General features: G+C 42.7%; 4 protein-coding genes across 4 annotated transcripts; 3 read left to right on the top strand and 1 right to left on the bottom strand.

The window, feature by feature from the left end:
• The first annotated feature begins 434 nt into the window (after window positions 1-434).
• Window positions 435-1,706, top strand: LOC133036799 (uncharacterized). The gene has a single exon (XM_061113542.1). The coding sequence runs from the start codon at window positions 435-437 to the stop codon at window positions 1,704-1,706; it is 1,272 nt and encodes a 423-aa protein (XP_060969525.1).
• A 69-nt stretch (window positions 1,707-1,775) lies between these two features.
• LOC133036798 (uncharacterized) lies at window positions 1,776-4,520 on the top strand. Its single transcript, XM_061113541.1, has one exon. The coding sequence runs from the start codon at window positions 1,776-1,778 to the stop codon at window positions 4,518-4,520; it is 2,745 nt and encodes a 914-aa protein (XP_060969524.1).
• A 440-nt stretch (window positions 4,521-4,960) lies between these two features.
• LOC115712708 (uncharacterized) lies at window positions 4,961-8,651 on the top strand. Its single transcript, XM_030641044.2, has 8 exons — window positions 4,961-5,123; window positions 6,056-6,133; window positions 6,740-6,807; window positions 6,904-7,044; window positions 7,558-7,599; window positions 7,799-7,944; window positions 8,217-8,309; window positions 8,420-8,651. Exons 2-8 carry the CDS (start codon window positions 6,057-6,059, stop codon window positions 8,546-8,548), a joined length of 696 nt encoding a protein of 231 aa, XP_030496904.1. The 5' UTR covers window positions 4,961-5,123; window position 6,056; the 3' UTR covers window positions 8,549-8,651.
• A 103-nt stretch (window positions 8,652-8,754) lies between these two features.
• Window positions 8,755-9,492, bottom strand: LOC115712709 (translocator protein homolog). The gene has a single exon (XM_030641045.2). It carries the CDS (start codon window positions 9,344-9,346, stop codon window positions 8,786-8,788), a length of 561 nt encoding a protein of 186 aa, XP_030496905.1. The 5' UTR covers window positions 9,347-9,492; the 3' UTR covers window positions 8,755-8,785.
• Window positions 9,493-17,057: the final 7,565 nt, after the last annotated feature.

Here is a 17,057-nt window from a genome sequence, read left to right as displayed (position 1 = left end):
TACAACAAAATAGAAATATACCATACAACAAAATCTATATACTAACAACCCAAAACAACTCATAAAAAATTAAAAAAATTTACATAACTTTAAAATAAAAAATTTACATCAACCCATATACGAAGAGGAAGACCCCCCAAAACTCAACCCCCTCTAGCTGCCACACCAAAGTCGTTCAAAGGTGGAAGAAAGGCTAAGGGCTCAACGGGAAGGAAAACAACATCTGGTACTCAATGGCACGATCGAACATTTGACCTCAAGGTAAATTTGGATAATCATTTTGTTATTATTGAAAAGAAGCAAAAGGCAAAACCGAACAGCGGTGTCACAATTACGGAGGTTGATGAAGACAGACAAGAGACTAAGAGGATTCACCATCAGGATTTTCACTTTGGGGCTATGGAGACTTGCCCAGAAAAGTCTCCGAGGACGCCATGAAAATCCTAGCATGGAACTGTCGTGGGCTCGGGAATACCGCGACAGTTCGGCAATTGGCGCATCTTGTGCGCCATCATCAACCCGACTTATTGGTCCTTTCTGAAATTCGGTTGCCACCTGAGAAATTCAATAGAGTTTGTTCTAAGCTTCATTTCATTGACTCGCACTATGTGCCTTCGGTGGGACTCTCGGGAGGATTAGGCATGTGTTGGATGAAAGGGGTTAGCTGCAATATTCAAGTCTCTTCTAGATACTCGATCATTGGAGAGATTTCCTCGGACCCCCCGGGAATTCCATGGATCTTAGTGGGCACCTACGGGCCTCCCAATAGTGTGGATAAAGAGCTCTTTTGGTTTAAGATGGGTGACTATGCCCTCAAAACTACTCATCTGATCCTCTTCTTAGGGGACATGAATGGAACTCTGAAGGATAGTGAATGCTTTCATTACCACGGGAGTGTGTCTAGATACTCGTTCGACTTCAGGCGTATGGTGGATAGAGCGGGATTGATTGACTTGGGTTTCCTAGGCCTGGCCTTCACTTGGGTTAAAGGGAGTACAAACCCGTCAGTAGGGGTAGCCATGAAAAGAGCTAGACTTGATCGTGGGCTTGCCTCTTCGGAATGGAGAATCCTATTCCCTCAAGCGATCATCAACCACCTCGCTGCCTCTAAGTCGGACCACAGGCCCCTGCTGCTCGATACAATGGGAGGTGCCAATTGCAAGGGACGGCAGTTCAAGTATGAAAATATGTGGGCGCGCGACCCTCAGAGTTTTTGGGTGGTGAAGGAAGCTTGGAAACATAGAAGGCACCCCAATCCCATGATTAACTTTCACAAGAAAGGGAAAGCCACTAGTCGAAAGCTCTTGAGTTGGAATAAGACGCAATTTAAACACTTATCTCAGCAAGTTCACAAGGCTAAGTCCCAACTCGAAGAGGCAGAAAAGAACATAACCAATGTGGCTGACCTCAAAAATGCAAAACAACAGCTCTCAGAAGCTCTCCTTAGGGAAGAAATCCATTGGAGGCAAAAATCTAGAGTTCAATGGCTAAAAGAAGGGGACATGTGCTCTAAGTTTTTTATGGCTTCGACGGTTATAAGGCGTAGAAGGAACTATATCCAATGTATCAAAGAAAATTCGGATGGCGACTGGATACGAGATCAGGACAAAATTGCTCGCTGCTTTCTTAACCGATTTAAGGAGACATTCACAAAAGACCACCCAAGCCCCGTTCAGTTGAGTCCAGCTCTGTTTCAGAAAGTCTAGACTGATCAAGACAACACCTTCTTGAATGAAATTCCAAGTGAAGATGAAGTGAAGAGAGCCATTAATGATATGGGAAAGGACAAAGCCCCTGGCCCCGACGGCTATCCCCCAAGCTTCTACATCCACCACTGGGAAACAGTAAATGAAGATCTCACCGAGATGGTGGTTCATTTTTTCACCCATCTTGAACTCCCACACTTTATTAATGACACTTCTCTAGTCCTAGTCCCAAAAAAAGACTCTCCATCCACAATCAATGACTACCGACCCATCGCGCTTTGCAATGTAGCGTACAAAATAATCTCCAAGATTATTGCTACAAGATTGAGAAACATACTACCGAGGATCATATCTCCAAATCAAGCGGCATTTGTTCGAGGAAGGCACATTGCTGAAAATACAATGATCGCAAGGGAAGTGGTGCATTCTATGAATAAAAGACGAGGCAAACGAGGATACATGCTTTTGAAACTAGATTTGGAAAAGGCATACGACAAACTGGATTGGGATTTTCTCATTTCGGTGCTTCATCAAATTGGTTTCGGAAGTCCTTTCATAGATTGGATCAAAGCTTGCATCTCCGTAGCTGAAATCAAACTTCTGTTAAATGGCTCAGTTGTTGGTAAATTTAGTCCGGAGAGAGGACTCCGGCAAGGGGATCCGTTATCGCCATCCCTTTACATAATGGCAGCTGAAGCCCTTTCTCACCTTCTCATCAAAAAGGAAAATGAAGGTGGGCTCAAAGGCTTCAAACTCGCTAGAAATGGAACTCCAATAACACATTTGATGTTTGCTGACGACATCATACTTTTTGGCGAGGCGTCTGCACGTGAAGCTAGATCCCTCCTAGATTGCCTTGAATCTTATTGTCATAGCTCGGGTCAGAAAATCAACTTCTTGAAGTCCTCTGTTTGCTTCTCCAAAGGTGTCTCGGCCAGAAAAGCTCAGTCAATTGCAACGATTCTGGGTGTGAGGAGAATGAACCGATCGGCCACCTACTTGGGACTCCCTCTATTCCGGTCAACTAAGAGGACAGAGGATACTAAACATTTGGTTGATCGTGTGATTCAAAGAATACAAGGATGGAAAGTAAAGCTTCTATCAAATGCTGGCAAGAGTTGTTTGATCAAGGCAGTAGGTTCGAGTTTGGCAAATTATGTGGCTTCATCTGATGTTATTCCCGCAACTACCGCCAACAAGATCGACAAACTTTTGAGAGACTTTTGGTGGGGCGACACAGAAGACAAGCGTAAACTTCACACGATAGCCTGGGAGCGTCTTTGCAAACCAAAAACTAATGGGGGATTGGGGTTTCGAACAACGGAGAATATGAACAAGGCGTTCCTTATGAAGTGGGCTTGGAAAATTCTGAACTCAGACCGATCCTTGTGGAGCCAACTTATGAACGACAAATATATGAAGAACGAAGGCTTCTTTGACATGGAGATTAAGGCCTCCGATACAACACTTTGGAAGGCCATTCTTCGCATCCGTGGTGACTTCCAAAAAGGAATTTGTCGGAAAATTGGAAATGGGAATGCAACCTCCATATGGTTCGATCCGTGGGTTCCAGGCGAGAATAGACAACCAATGCCCCGACTTGATGCCTCTGAAGGAGTGAGTTTGGTAAGTAACTTTATCTCGAACCAACAATGGAACGAGGAGCTAGTTCGGAAATGGTTCACAAGGGATGATGCTAAAAGAATTCTCAACATATCCCTGCCTGAAAGCTCGACCAACGATTCCTGGCTTTGGCTTCCGGAACAGAACGATCAGTTCTCCATTAAGTCCGCCTGTAGACTGATATCGAATCATAATTCGAATGCAAACTTGGACAGGAAATGGAGAATTATATGGGGTGCGAAAATTCACAACCGATTGAAATTTCTGTGGTGGAGAATCTTATCCAATTGCCTTCCCACCAAAGGTAAGATTGGATCCTTTTTTCCCATCACTGATATAACTTGTGCGAATTGTTCATCCTCTGAGGAAAGTAGTTTCCACCTATTTTGGGAGTGTACCCTGGCTAGAGCTATATGGTTTGGTTGTTCCTGGAACATTAGAACATCTATTCCTTTCCTTTCAAATTGGGAGGAGTGGATGCAATGGTTTATTGAGCGAGATAACAGACCATATGCTATGAATCTCAATCGTTTCCTAGGAGGGGCTGCCCTTATCTTTGAAAGTATTTGGAAGGAGAGAAATTCAATCCTTCACGGAAAACAACCTATCCCCTTGAAGGTGCGAATTGACCATATAAATAGTAGGCTGTGTGAGTTGGACTCTATTCAGGAGTGCACCGACCCTCTTAATACTGAGTGGAATCCACCTCCGGAAGGGTGGATTGCTTGTAACTCGGATGTGGCCATTGGTCAATCTCAGTCTACGGGGGCAGTTGTATTTAGAGACGCGTATGGAACTATCCTCGGCATCTCAACGTTCAAATCTCACTTCAGTGACCCGCTGCCAGGGGAGGTCGATGCTATCTGCGAAGGTGCGGCAGCAGCCATAAACTTCGGCTTTAGAAATGTCATCTTCCAGAGTGATTTGCTGAATGCAGTCAGCGCAATGAAAAGCAGGGATTCTGATGTCCAAAAGTTGCACTTCAACATTCAAGACAAGGTAAAGAAGTTCATCGATCTCTCGGCGAAATTCAACCTTCACGAGGTCATCTGGACCCCTCGTTCGTGTAATGGTGTGGCCCACTCTGTGGCTCGATGGGCAAACCGAAACAACATGTTTGGAGTTTTGGATTTGGCCAATTTTGATGATTTCCTGCAGTTGATTGTTGCAGATGGTCATACTCGGTCCTAGGACTGTCTGTTTCTGTTTTTTTGTAGGTGTAGTAGTCTGTTTTTCCTTAGTTTGTAGCTTGTTTCTTGCTTGTTGCAGTTTTTTTCCTGGTGTAGTTGGACGTTAGTGTTGTTGGTTGTTTTTCTACCCTGTCTTCCAGGGTTCCTCTGGCTGTTGGGCCGTTGGTGTTTGTTTTCAATGAATTCCACAATCAAAAAATAAATAAAAAAGATTTTAACAAAACTAATATAGATATACTATAATGTTTAAATAATTTGCTTCTAATTCTAAAATAAAAAAAAAATTAAAATGAGGACATTTACTAACATAGTCTTATGATTTAGGGTCATTTGCTATATTTTTTTAAAATGAGAACATAAACTAACATACTCTTATGATTTGTGGCCATTTACTATAATTTCCCATATTAAAATATTAAAAGGGTATTTTTTAACTTACACTCAATGACAATGGGCCTGTTGGACTTTATTCGGTTCACTCATTAACAGATCAGTGCTACCCTAGAAATATTATCAACTTCCTGCGCTATCCTCGTCGGAGATCTGAGGGAATGAATTCCGTTTGACTCATTGGCCGGATAATCAATTATTTCACTCACAACAGGTACGGTACTTACGGTTTTGAGGCTACTAATGAGGATTAAATTCAAAGAGACGATTGAAACTTTTTCTGCTTGTTTGAGTTTTCTCAAGTGATTCTATCTTGGTATAGAGTTCTACTTCGGCATTCTACATGGATATAATTTAGCTATTATCCAGTTCTCTTTTCTTTTCCTTTTTTCTTCTTTTTAAGTATAATTAGGTTTGTCATATTTAGTTAATAATATTTAGTTCTATGTTTTTGAAATTGTGTATATTATTACCATTTGAAACGTTATAATATGAATATGTGTTAGTAATCATATGAGATTTTGTTCTAATCTGGATGGTTCCCAGAAATTTAGAAATGCAGTGAGCTTAGACTGTAACAAGTGAAAGTGAAATCTTGGTTAGAATTCTCTCTAGGAGAACTCCATATGGTTTCCCAAATGTTGCTTTCATGATGAATGGTAATATTATTTATTTGTTATCAAGCGACAATTATATTTGCTTCCAAGATTATGAATTGTTGGGCATTTTCTTAAAACTATAAAAAATAAAAGATGTGAATTTATAGAGCATTGTAAAGAATTATCTCTACATCGATTTATTTTATCAAACAACAAAGTGATGATTGTTAATGTGTTGGTCTATGTCTGGCTGTGCGAATTCTGTGAATACCACTTGAAGAACTGCTTCAAAGAAAGATACTTTTTAAAAAAATTGTCATTATATTTGGATTGTATTATTATTTTGATCATTAGTGGCTAATTAGCCTCAAGATCAAGAGATTCCCAGGTTGGAACCTGGGTCTCACCCCCTCAACACTAGACCAACCTAGTGGCTTGTTTGCTTGTGTTATTATGGATGCTATTGGAGCTGGTTTACTTTTTGTTGCTGTTTTTAGGCTCCTCTTTTATTCTTACTTATGTTGCTTTTGCCTGTGGTATTTCACAGAATGGAAAATGCAGAGGGCAAATTGAATACTGAAATGAACGACAAATTGTTCAATATTTTCAAGGATTTTATGACTAGGTACTTTGATCTAACCATATTTATTTTCTCAATGTTTGTGCTTTTCAAGTTTGCTGGGAGACTTGAACTTTAATGGTGGAGTTTGTTTGTTACAGCATTCCCATGCATTTTCATGTTTGTCCTTAATTATCAAATTTGCTGATTTTTCATTGGGAATTCGGCATAATTTTGTATAACACCATCTTAATCAACGATCATCACTTTCCTAATCGTTGCTGTAATCTCATAAGGTGTTTGTTTAGAATTCAAATGATCTTTTTTTAAAAAAAATAAATTAAATCATGGACGCTGAAGCTTTAAGATTTTGAGGAAACGACTCATAAAAACCATATAATTTTTCACTTAAAGTTTGAATTAAATTTGTTGCAAAGAGGTAGAGTTATGCCATTAAAGCAAATTCATTAAGCAAAAGGACCAAAAATAAAATAAAAATGGAATATTGTGAAGAAGTATGATATGTCAAATATGCTGGTTATGAATTATGCTATCGTGTATTTGTGTCAGCCATGTCTACTTGAATTTGGAAAACTGAAATATTGTATTTGAGATACAAAACAACTACTTATTGGATAACTTGTTCACATTTTTTACATAACCTCTTTGTAGGATCACAGAGTTTGAGGAACTAGTGGATGTTGGAAGCAGATTATTAAAAGACTTTCAACAAGAACTGGGTAAGATTATGTCTATCATGTGTGGATACTTGTTTTACGATGAAATTTTTTGCCATGTTTGAGTAACAGTCCTTTTTTTTACGCCGTCTTTGATAGAGTTTCTTCGACGGCCCCCATTTGGCAGGACATCAGAGTTGGTTAAAAACATAATTAATATTGATGAAACAAAGAGGTTGCAGTCATACCTTGAAGCTGGATGCGTAAAAACATTTGATGGATTTCAAAATATTAGCAAGTGTAAGTGCAAAACTCTTTTTGTCCTTATAATTCTTGGTTGCTTAACTTAATAATTTATATTCCCATTCCAAACAATCCCAACTTTTTGCAAAGGGCTGTAGGACTTCTTGTACGAACAAGAAAATATTTGAGAATAGCAAAGACAATCAGTCTCTTGTTTTCTTAACACGGATTGGAGTTTTTTTGCTATAATCTTGTTTTTGGTGTGGATTTCTTGTCCACGTTTATGTTAGTATATTATACATGCTCTGTTTCTTTTCCTCTCTTCTTTCTTCTTCTTCTTCTTCTTTTTTTTTTTTGTCAGGCTCTCTTTTTTCTTCTAAAAATTAAAATTGTAACACTTACAGATATTTCTCCATTTTACATGATGTGCTTTTTGGGGCTTAATTTGTCTACAATTCTCTTGAAGTCATTTCCATTTTGGTATCTTTACTCTGCTTTTTGTTTGTCCTTGTGTTATCGCTGCTCTAACTACCTTCGGCTGACTATATTGCGAAAATTTGCATGCAGAAGTGCATAGTCTCCATGTTGAGCTTCACGGCTATACAAGTGAAGGTAACATTTTCTTTAACCTTTACAGTTACTTTAATACTATCTCTATCAAAAAGAACTAGTGTGGATGGTGATAGGCACAAGAGTAGTAACTTCTCTTTTTGTATCTCTGTTCCCTGATGTTTGGTGTTCATTTCGTATGTGTGCTTGCAAGTATTAGTTTAAGACATTGTATTGATCTTTTATATAATGGAAACAACAGGGGAAAACATACTTATTCAGCTAGATGAACTCATGAAGGATGCTATTTGTGTATTGGAAACTACTGGTGGAAACTTGCAACCCAATTGGGATAATACTCTGGCTTTGGCTAATGGGGCTGAAGAAGAAGCGACCAAGGATAATGAGGCAAGTATTTTCTTGCATTCATCCTTTTCTAATGAATACTTTGTTCTTATTTGTAACTACCTTTCGAACGTTAATATTCTTATGTCTCATTCAAATCTCCACGCTTTATGGACAAGTGGCAGTTTCTATCCATTATATGTTTATATTATGTATGCCAATATCGTTTCCTCATGCTTTTTTCTTATCATGTATTGATTTCCCTTCCTACTCGATAAATTTGTGGCTTGAACCAAATTTTGGATTTGGGGCTGAACAAATTATTTTAATTTCAGGGAATTGCATTGTCTAGAAAACTCGAAGACACTGACTTGGCTGTCCTCATGGCTATAATCCTCAGCATGTTTAAGCAAGAATACTCAATGCAGGTTAGTCTAATCACCTACTTTCTTTCTTATTATTTCAGTCATTTGGGAGCAAAACATTACATGTAGAACTATTCAATGCTAAGAACTGAAGTGTCATCCAACTTGTGCAGGAAAAAATTATTTCAGCTCTAAGCCTGAAATCCTCTTCAGAGGAACTAGAAAGTTACTCCCTAATGTGGTCTCTACGCCCTTTTATAGAAGATGATATTATGCATCAAGCATGGAGACGTATTCGTTAGCTTAAAACTTGTTTTGTTTCAAGAGCACTTCCTCTTTATTTTACAACTTATGGGATAGCTCAAGTGAGTAAATATAAACAAACAAAATCTACTATTACCTCTCTGTATATTTGTTTTTTTTTTTCTTCTTTACAATGCATTGCAATCCAAACCAAAAAAAAAAAAACATGGTATGATTTACTATTTATACAAAAAAACACAATATGTAACGAACCATAAGTGTCTTAAAGTAAAACTTCAAAGGAACACTAACTTCAGATTCAGTATTGTTAAAAAAGCAGTCCACACAAGACACGGTTTTAACACTTGACTAGCTACTGGATTAACCTCCTTAAAGGCCTTGTAACAGCCCACCTGAGACCCAAACATTGCCATGACCAAAACCAATCCGGGCCAACTTAGCCCAGCCCAGAACACAAACAGATCCCAAAGCAGGCTTAAGCCCAGCTGAGCCCAGTAATGATAAACAACGTCTGATCTTCTGTGGAACCCACCTTCGGCCCAAACTAGCCAAGCTGAGACACCCATCAAGGAGCTGGAAGCCACGGAAGTAGAGTGCAGGACCCAAAGAGGTGGGAACCAAAACGGCACCGTTTTAGTCCGATACCCTTTACCGGAGACCAAGTAGATCACCAAGAGGGTTAGAGAAACGGGGATCATAATCCCAATGGCTAGAGACCTAAGGCCGCGTTTGGCCATTGAACTTCTCCGAGTGTCGCGTTTATTGGGTTTCTTGGTATCACCGCTGTCAATGGCGGTTGGGGTTGTAGTTCGCTGTTTGAGGTTTTGTGAATCCATATCGACTGAGAGGGAAAACGACAATGATTGTATAATGGAGAAATTTGTGGGAGGGTTTGTTTCATATATAGGGTAGAAACTAGAAAGATATTCGTTCTTTTTTTTTTTTTTTTTCCGTTTTGTGCTAATCTGTTTGGCTAGTAAGAAAACTAAGTGACACGTGGGTTTATGAGCTGGAAGTAGTGGACGAGGGTGCGTACGACGCGTGGCGTGCGATTTTGAAAGCTGGTGCCTGCTCTGTGTGGGGAGACACGTGTGTCGTTCTGAGATTTTTATATTTCTGTTCGAAGTTCATCTCCAGCAAAACTGGTGTCTCAAAAAATTAGATATTATATACGTAAGAGAAAATAACCAGATGAGGAGGATGGGGGAGATGTCCCGAGGAATACTTCACCTATAGGGTATAGGTCGGTCAGTTAGGCTGCATTTTAAGGGTTACCTATTAGCAGGGTGGCTTTGAGTTTAAATGGGCTATAAGTAAAAAAAAATATTTTTAGTCTTTACTATAAAGATAAATAGTATTTTTAAAAATTATTAAAAAATATGTATATTTTTTAAAAGATAATTTTTTTATTTAGGCTCCTAAAATAAGTGGGTTTTAGGCGCGGGCCTAGCTCGCCTATACCCAGGACCGACCCTACTTATCAGAATATTTCTAATTTAGAATAAAATAAAGAATTGATTTTGTAATAAATGAATATTTTATATTCATTGAATATGGACAAAATTAATTACGTAATATTCTATATATGATCAGATTTTAATATTTATTACCTGATTAAATTTCTTAAATTAATTGTCAAAATATCCTGACTAGGGATGCACACGGGGCAGGGAATTCGCGGGGAGTGCTCTCCCTGTTCCCATCCCCGTTAAGAATTTTAATCCCCATCCCCACTTATTCCCCATCGGGAACGGGATGGGGAATCCCCTAATAGGGCGGGGACGGGGCGGGGAATCCCCTATTGTAAAAATAAAATTTATTTGAAAAAATTAAATGTATAAAATTATTAAATTACATAAAAAATAAAATGTTATATATTATTTACTATTCAATATACAGTAATTATTATACAAAAACACAACTTCAAAAATTGTAAAAATAATATTAATATACTAAAAAAAATACAAATACATTTATAAGATATAAAATATTAATAAAAAATAATTAATAAATTAAACGGCTCCCCGTCGGGGCGGGGAGTGTCATCCCTGTCCCCGCCCCGTTTAACATTCGGGGACAAAATTTGATCTCGTCCTCGCCCCGTTTCCCGTTTAGACGGGGCATCCCCAACCATTAGGGGCGGGTCCCCGCGGGGCACCATCCCCATGAGAAAAATGTGCATCCCTAATCCTGACAATTAATATAGCACCGATACTGATAGAGTATCTCACCTATAAATATAAGGTCTCAGTCCCTGAGTTCTTCACTCATTTTGTTCAAAACAACAAAATTCCATCTTGTTGACCGAGGTTTTCGGCAACTATTAAAATATAATTATAATAAGGAGCTGTAAGAAAGTGAGATGAAGACTTTTTACGTGGTTGGGGCGTTAATGAGCCTTAGTCCACGAGCCACTGCTATTAATGGATGTATTTAATACAGATTCTACACTTGAGAGAATGTTTTTCTCTTAAATACAGAGAATGTTCTTGGTGAGTTTTTTCTCTTCTTGCTCTTTTGCAACCAAGACTCTCGACCCCATTAAATGAGCTTTGAGGGGGTATTTATAGTGTTTTGGCGGGGTAATCCCTAGAATTGTTCTTACACATGTGTCTGTAAGTATCCATAAAGTTGGGCATTTCCGATGAATATACCATGGGTGATGCATGGTCAAATCCCTAGGTGCTGTAGGGTTTTTATGGAGAATGTCCTTTTTGTCTTGTGATTGACGTGACTCTTCGCAGAGTAGCCGTCGCTAGACTTAAATGATCATTCTTGTAGCGCCTTCTTTGTTCGGGGGTTGTGCCGTCAGACTTTATTGCGTGTTACAGTCCCAACACGCTTCCTCCCATGCAGCATTAAATGCGACTTGATTTCTCGGGAGAGACCTGACACATCCCGGAGAGCCTTCATGCTATACTAGCTTCCTGGAGTACCTTGTACTCCGGGTGTCTCCTCCGGGACCCATGCTAATAGCGCTTCCTGGTGGCATAAAAAGACTTAGCAAATCTTTCCAAGTTATCTGATCCACGTGTCCCCTCTCGACTGGTCCACGTATTTTTGGTGAATTTTGGAGCAACATTTACCCCCCAAGCCTTGTTTACTTAGTAAAAATAAACCAAGGCTTGTTCAAGTGTCTCCGGTTGACCCCTCGTTTTCCTAGCTCGAGCCTCGAGCGCGTGGAGGCAAATTAAATGATGTCATTTAATGCAGCGATATGCTTTTTGCAGGAATGTTTCCAGCCGCCTCCTCGGTCTTCTGATACGACTTGGGGGCGCGTGGAGGTGTCTGATAATGGCATTAAATGCAGCGATTCGCTTTTGCAGAGGTCGATTCGTTTCACGCCCCATGATTGATGCGGCGCATTGATGGTGTCAGACGGATACTCAAACGTTTCCACCGCCTTAATGGTAGATTGATCTGATCCGTTGATTTTCAGGAATTCGAATCGTGCGTCTCCCCCACCGTGCGATTGGTAGGTGATGACGCCTGTTCCTCATGCGTTTTTGCCTATAAAAGCCACCACCTTTCCTTCATTTCGGTTACTTTCCATTCCTTGCCATTTCTGCTCGAATTTCCCAGAGAGAAAATTCCCCAAAGTAGCACAAACTGCTTTAATACTTAAACACTTCTTTCAGCCTTCCAGCGTTTGACTTCGCCAGTTCTTCTCAACTTTCACTCATCCACATTCAGTACCCCCAGTTCAACGATCTACTGTAAGTTTCTTGCATCCTTAGATAATAACATGCTTATATTTACTTCGTTCGTTTTCTGGGTTCGTACTTAGAGGCTTCTGGGTGTGTGAGTGTTTAAGTTCTTCGAGTTCTGCTTTATGTTTACTGTGTTAGTTGTAGAATCGCCATTATCATGCCCCTGTTGTAGGCATACAGCTTTGTTTGAAGAAGGCCATGTGTTCTTCGTTTAACAGTTGCTTAGGGCATAGGAAGGCTTTTCTCTTTTCTTTTTCTTTTTGCAAAACCACTTTCTGCGATTTCACTGCACCCGACACTTGTTCAGGGATTCTCTCCAGAGTTTCCCAGGTGACACGTGTCCGGAGGGGGCCTCTTTCCAGCGGTTAGGGGACCCCCACTCCCTTTTTCTTGATTTAGGGTTTGGTATGGGACCTAACTGCTGGGTTTTTTCTTTTTTCCTTTTGTTTTTCTCAGAACATAAAATGTCTGCTTCTGGCTCGAAATCTTCGAAGAAGAAAGGGAAAAACATGGCCACCCTGGAGGAGGTTTCTCTGGGACCCGTTGCCCAGGAGGGGTACAAGTCCCGTGCAACTGGTTGGGAAGCGGCCGAGCTTCGATCGACCCTGACTTGTCCTCACCAGCTGGAGAACATTATTAATGTGGCTGGGATCAAACCCTCCACCTCGGGGACCTTCCACCGGCCTCCTCGCGACTCGGAGACGCCTAACCACAACTATGAGGGCTTCGGGGCTTGGAGTCAGACCCATTTGATGACCGGTGCCATGCTCCCGCTCCAAGATTACTTTGTGAATTTTCTTGTATTTGTCGGCCTTGCGCCATACCAACTTATTCCTCAAGCTTACCGCCTGCTCTCAGGCTTATTCATTTTTTATACCGCCCGTGGCTGGGGGTCTCCCAGCCCGGCGGAAATTTTATATTTTTATGAACTTGTATCCGTCCCCAAGAAAGGGGACAAACTTAAGGATGGTTTTTATGGGTTCCGGATCCACCCTGCTAACGAGGGGGTGGTTCCATATAATAGGCAGACTCATGTTAAGGAGTACCGCCACCGCTTTTTCTTCTCGTCCGGGTTCAGGGCCGTGGACCATCCGGAGCTTCTCACGGAGTGGGTGCGGATCCCACCTTACCAGCGGACGCTTCCCACTCAGGCTTTCCTTCGAAGGGCCCAAGCCTTTGCCTCCTACGACCAAGCCGATCTTGATGTCGGGGGTCTGGTCACCACGGAGAATTGTAGGAAGGCCAAACTTATCCTTTCTCATCAATCCGTGGATGACTCCAACCTCTCACGGGTCACCTGCCCCAATGTGAGGGCGCCGGTTGCGGAGAAGGCCTTCCGGGATGAGCTTATTGCTACGGCAGAGAAGAAGTACCAAGATTATCTCTACCGGAAGGCCCAGGAGAAGGCGTATTCTAAGGCCCAGGCTGCCTCTGGGAGAGGGCTTCGCGTGGGGAGTCCGGTGGTGCGAAGGAGCCAAGCCATTGGCGAGAAGTCCGAGGCTAAATTTTTTGACAAGATACTTCAAGAAGAGATTGGGGGTCCTTCCGCCGGGAGGCCCCTTCGTCTTGAAGGTTCTTCTGAGAATCAGACTTCCCGGCCTCAGCCTTCAGCCCCCGAACCAAACTCGGGTGCTCCCGGTGCTAGCACTTCCGGTGCCAGTGGTAAGTCTCCCTTGATAATTCGCTATGTTCCTTCCGTTGATGAATATACCAGTCATAGGCCCATAGGGTTTGACGAGCGTCTCCGTAGGTTTAAGATGCCGTCGACCCGGTGGGGGGATCATTTGAAAGAATTTTATTTTACGAACTTAGGAGATTACCTAGGTCGGTCCCGGATGGGCTCCGGCCCTCCGGAACCTATTCCCTTAGGTCCGTCGGCTTACATAGCGTCCAGCTGGTTTCGGCCCTCGGACAGTTATCTTGGAGATGATGCTTCCAGCATTAAAGTTCGGGACTTTGCTAGGGCCGAATTAGGAAGTTCGGGTAGGAGTAGCTTATTTGCTGCATCTTTTATAAGCGGTTCCTCACGAACTTCTAACACTTGCTTATTTTATTGGAACAGGTACCTCCATGGATGCCATCCTGGAACAGCTTGCCGGGGTTCATACTCCCGTGGCTCCTCCGGCTTTCACCCCCTCTCCCCCGGCTCCTTCCTTGAAGGTTCCTTCCGGCGCTCCCCCCGAAACCATTGACTTAGTGGATGACGAGGAGGTGCTTCCGGGAGAAGGCCAAGGGAAAGGGTGGGACTTCTCGGAGGAAGCCGTTGAGGGTACTGGAGAGCCTCAAGCCCCTCCAGTGGTAGCAGAGGAGGACGAGGAGGAGCCTGAAGTGGCTCTGGTTCGCAAGCGTAAGGGCAAGATGATTGCCCAGGACGAGCCGAAGAGGCCTCGGAGGGCCGACACTCCTGCTCATGGCCTAGACGGCGGGGCTTCCCCGATGGAGGAAAATCCTGCTCCTCCCCACATTGATCTTACCCCGATTCCGGGGGATGAGGTGAGGCAGGAGCTTCGCATAGCCAAACACAACTATGCTATGGACGAGTACTCCCGGGGGTATGCCGAGGTGGAGGCCCTTAGGAGGATTCTGCGAGCTGAGGTTGAGGCGAGCATCAACCACCCGGACTATCATGATCCGTGGAACCTCAATCTGGACCCCTTAACGGACTGGTTCCGTCCCCTCCTAGGGCCCACTTTGGCTCCCTTTGCCGCGGAGATGACCGGTGAGTTCGCTTCTCAGCTTACACGTTGTGCGCCCAAGCGGTTTGCCACTTGTGCTTCCCTGAACTCTATCTTCCAGGTCCAGGACCTCAGCCATTCCCTCACAGTGGTAAGTACTTTGCAATTTTTTGCGTTTCCTTTTTGTTGTTTGTATTTTGTTTTCTTCCTTTGAGAAATTTTTCCTTATACCTCGTTATGGTTCAGCTTGCTGCTGAGGCTGGTCGCCTCTCCAGGAATATCATAAACCATGGCTTCGCTCTGTCCGACTTTGGGGACATGAACGACGTCAGGAAGGTCCTCCAAGACCTCACAGCGGAAAGGCAAATCTACCAGGAGGCTGCCGAGCGCCAGGAGGCAGCGGCCAAGGCCAAGGAAGAGGAGGCCACCCGGAGGGAGGCTCAGGCGGAGGCCATGATCCGGGCCGAGACCCAGATTCTACCCGTTCTTCTTATAACTCTTTTTTTTTTTTTGTTTGTACATATTTGCTGCTGCCTTAGAACAATTTATATATAGGCGGCAGCTTTTATTTGAAGGGGAGACAATTATATCTTAAGGCCTGTCCCCGGGCCATTTACATGTGTACGACCTACCCTTCGGGCTAGGATATTTTTTCTTATATATATGCGATCTTTATTTGTCACACTTAGGTATTTTAACCTGTCCTTTGGCTCAGGGTTTTTATACTTATGCTCTTTATTTTTGCGCATATTTTTTGACCTGCCCTTTGGGTCAGGATATTTTACTTAGATTGACCTGCCCTTTGGGTCAGGATATTTTACTTAGATTGACCTGCCCTTTGGGTCAGGATATTTTACTTAGTTTGTTTTTGTTTGTCCGTGCGGTATACCCTAGTACCCCCCTGAGTGGCATAGAAACTTTGTTTTTAAGGCACTCAGTTTTATTTAATATAGAGGAGGCATACATTTGGACGGTACAAACCCTTTGAACAAAATCTAAGTTTAATTCGCTACTGGTAATATTTTCTGAGGTGATCGGCATTCCAGGCTCTTGGGACAGTAGTTCCGTCCATTCTTTTCAGTTTGTAAGTGCCAGAACCGATTTCGTCCTCGATTTCATATGGTCCTTCCCAATTTGGTCCAAGTACCCCCACTCCGGGTTCTTGGGTGGCTGGGAAAACCCTTCTTAGGACCATATCCCCAATAGCGAATTTTCTATTTTTAACCTTGGAGTTAAAATACTTGGTCACCTTCTTTTGATAAGCGGCCATCCGTATTTGGGACTCATCCCGGAGTTCTTCGACTTGATCCGCAGCTTCTTGGAGCGGGGCACGATTGGTGGCGGATCATAAGTCGTCCTCCCGTGGGATGGGAATAATGTTTTCACGGGACCATTGCTTCACAACCGTACGCCATTGAGAACGACGAGTGACCGGTTGTGGTTACGGGGGTCGTCCGTAGGCCCACAATACCCTTGGCAATTCTTCGAGCCAGTTATTTTTACGGACGGCGGCTTCTTTTTCAAGGTGACCTTTAGGATTTTATTGACCGCTTCCGCCCGGCCGTTTGTTTGAGGCCGGCTACCGCGGAGAAGCTTTTTACCACTCCGTGTTGGTTGCAAAAGTCGGTAAATTCCTCGCAATCAAATTGCTTTCCATTGTACGAGACTATCTTGTGAGGCAAGCCGTATCGACACACTATGTTTTTGATAACAAAGTCCAACGCCTTCTTAGCTTATTGTCTTCATAGGCTCGGCCTCTTGTCCACTTGGTGAAGAAGTCCACTGCTACTATTGCATACTTTACCCCTCCTTTTCCCGTAGGTAGAGACCCGATGAGATCTATTCCCCAGGACCGCGAAGGGCCGGGGGCTGGTCATCAAAGTGATCTCATTTGGAGGAGCTCTCGGTATGTTCGCGTACCTTTGGCACGAGTCACACTTTTGGACATAGTCTATACAATCTTTTTTCATTGTTGGCCAGAAGTACCCCTGCCGCAATATTTTCTTTGAGAGGTGGGTCCTCCCGTATGATCTCCACGGAACCCTTCATGGACCTCCGGCATGATTTGTCTAGCTTCGTGGTCCGATACACACCTTAAATAAGGCATGCGAGTCCTCTCCGTAGAGAATTTGATCCATCATTACATAACGATGAGCCACGAT

This window comes from Cannabis sativa, chromosome 4 (genome assembly GCF_029168945.1).
Source record: "Cannabis sativa cultivar Pink pepper isolate KNU-18-1 chromosome 4, ASM2916894v1, whole genome shotgun sequence".
NCBI classification, from domain to species: domain Eukaryota; kingdom Viridiplantae; phylum Streptophyta; class Magnoliopsida; order Rosales; family Cannabaceae; genus Cannabis; species Cannabis sativa.
The sequence above is the reverse complement of the archived record's forward strand: the minus strand, read 5'-3'. Positions and strand labels throughout refer to the sequence as shown.

Excerpts from the sequence above, each read along its gene's own strand:
- LOC115712708 (XM_030641044.2), top strand. The coding sequence starts at position 6,057 with ATGGAAAATGCAGAGGGCAAATTGAATACTGAAATGAACGACAAATTG. Across the intron at positions 6,134-6,739 it reads TTCAAGGATTTTATGACTAG|GATCACAGAGTTTGAGGAAC; the intron begins GTACTTTGATCT and ends ACCTCTTTGTAG. Across the intron at positions 7,600-7,798 it reads TCACGGCTATACAAGTGAAG|GGGAAAACATACTTATTCAG; the intron begins GTAACATTTTCT and ends TGGAAACAACAG.
- LOC133036798 (XM_061113541.1), top strand. The coding sequence starts at position 1,776 with ATGGGAAAGGACAAAGCCCCTGGCCCCGACGGCTATCCCCCAAGCTTC.
- LOC133036799 (XM_061113542.1), top strand. The coding sequence starts at position 435 with ATGAAAATCCTAGCATGGAACTGTCGTGGGCTCGGGAATACCGCGACA.
- LOC115712709 (XM_030641045.2), bottom strand. The coding sequence starts at position 9,346 with ATGGATTCACAAAACCTCAAACAGCGAACTACAACCCCAACCGCCATT.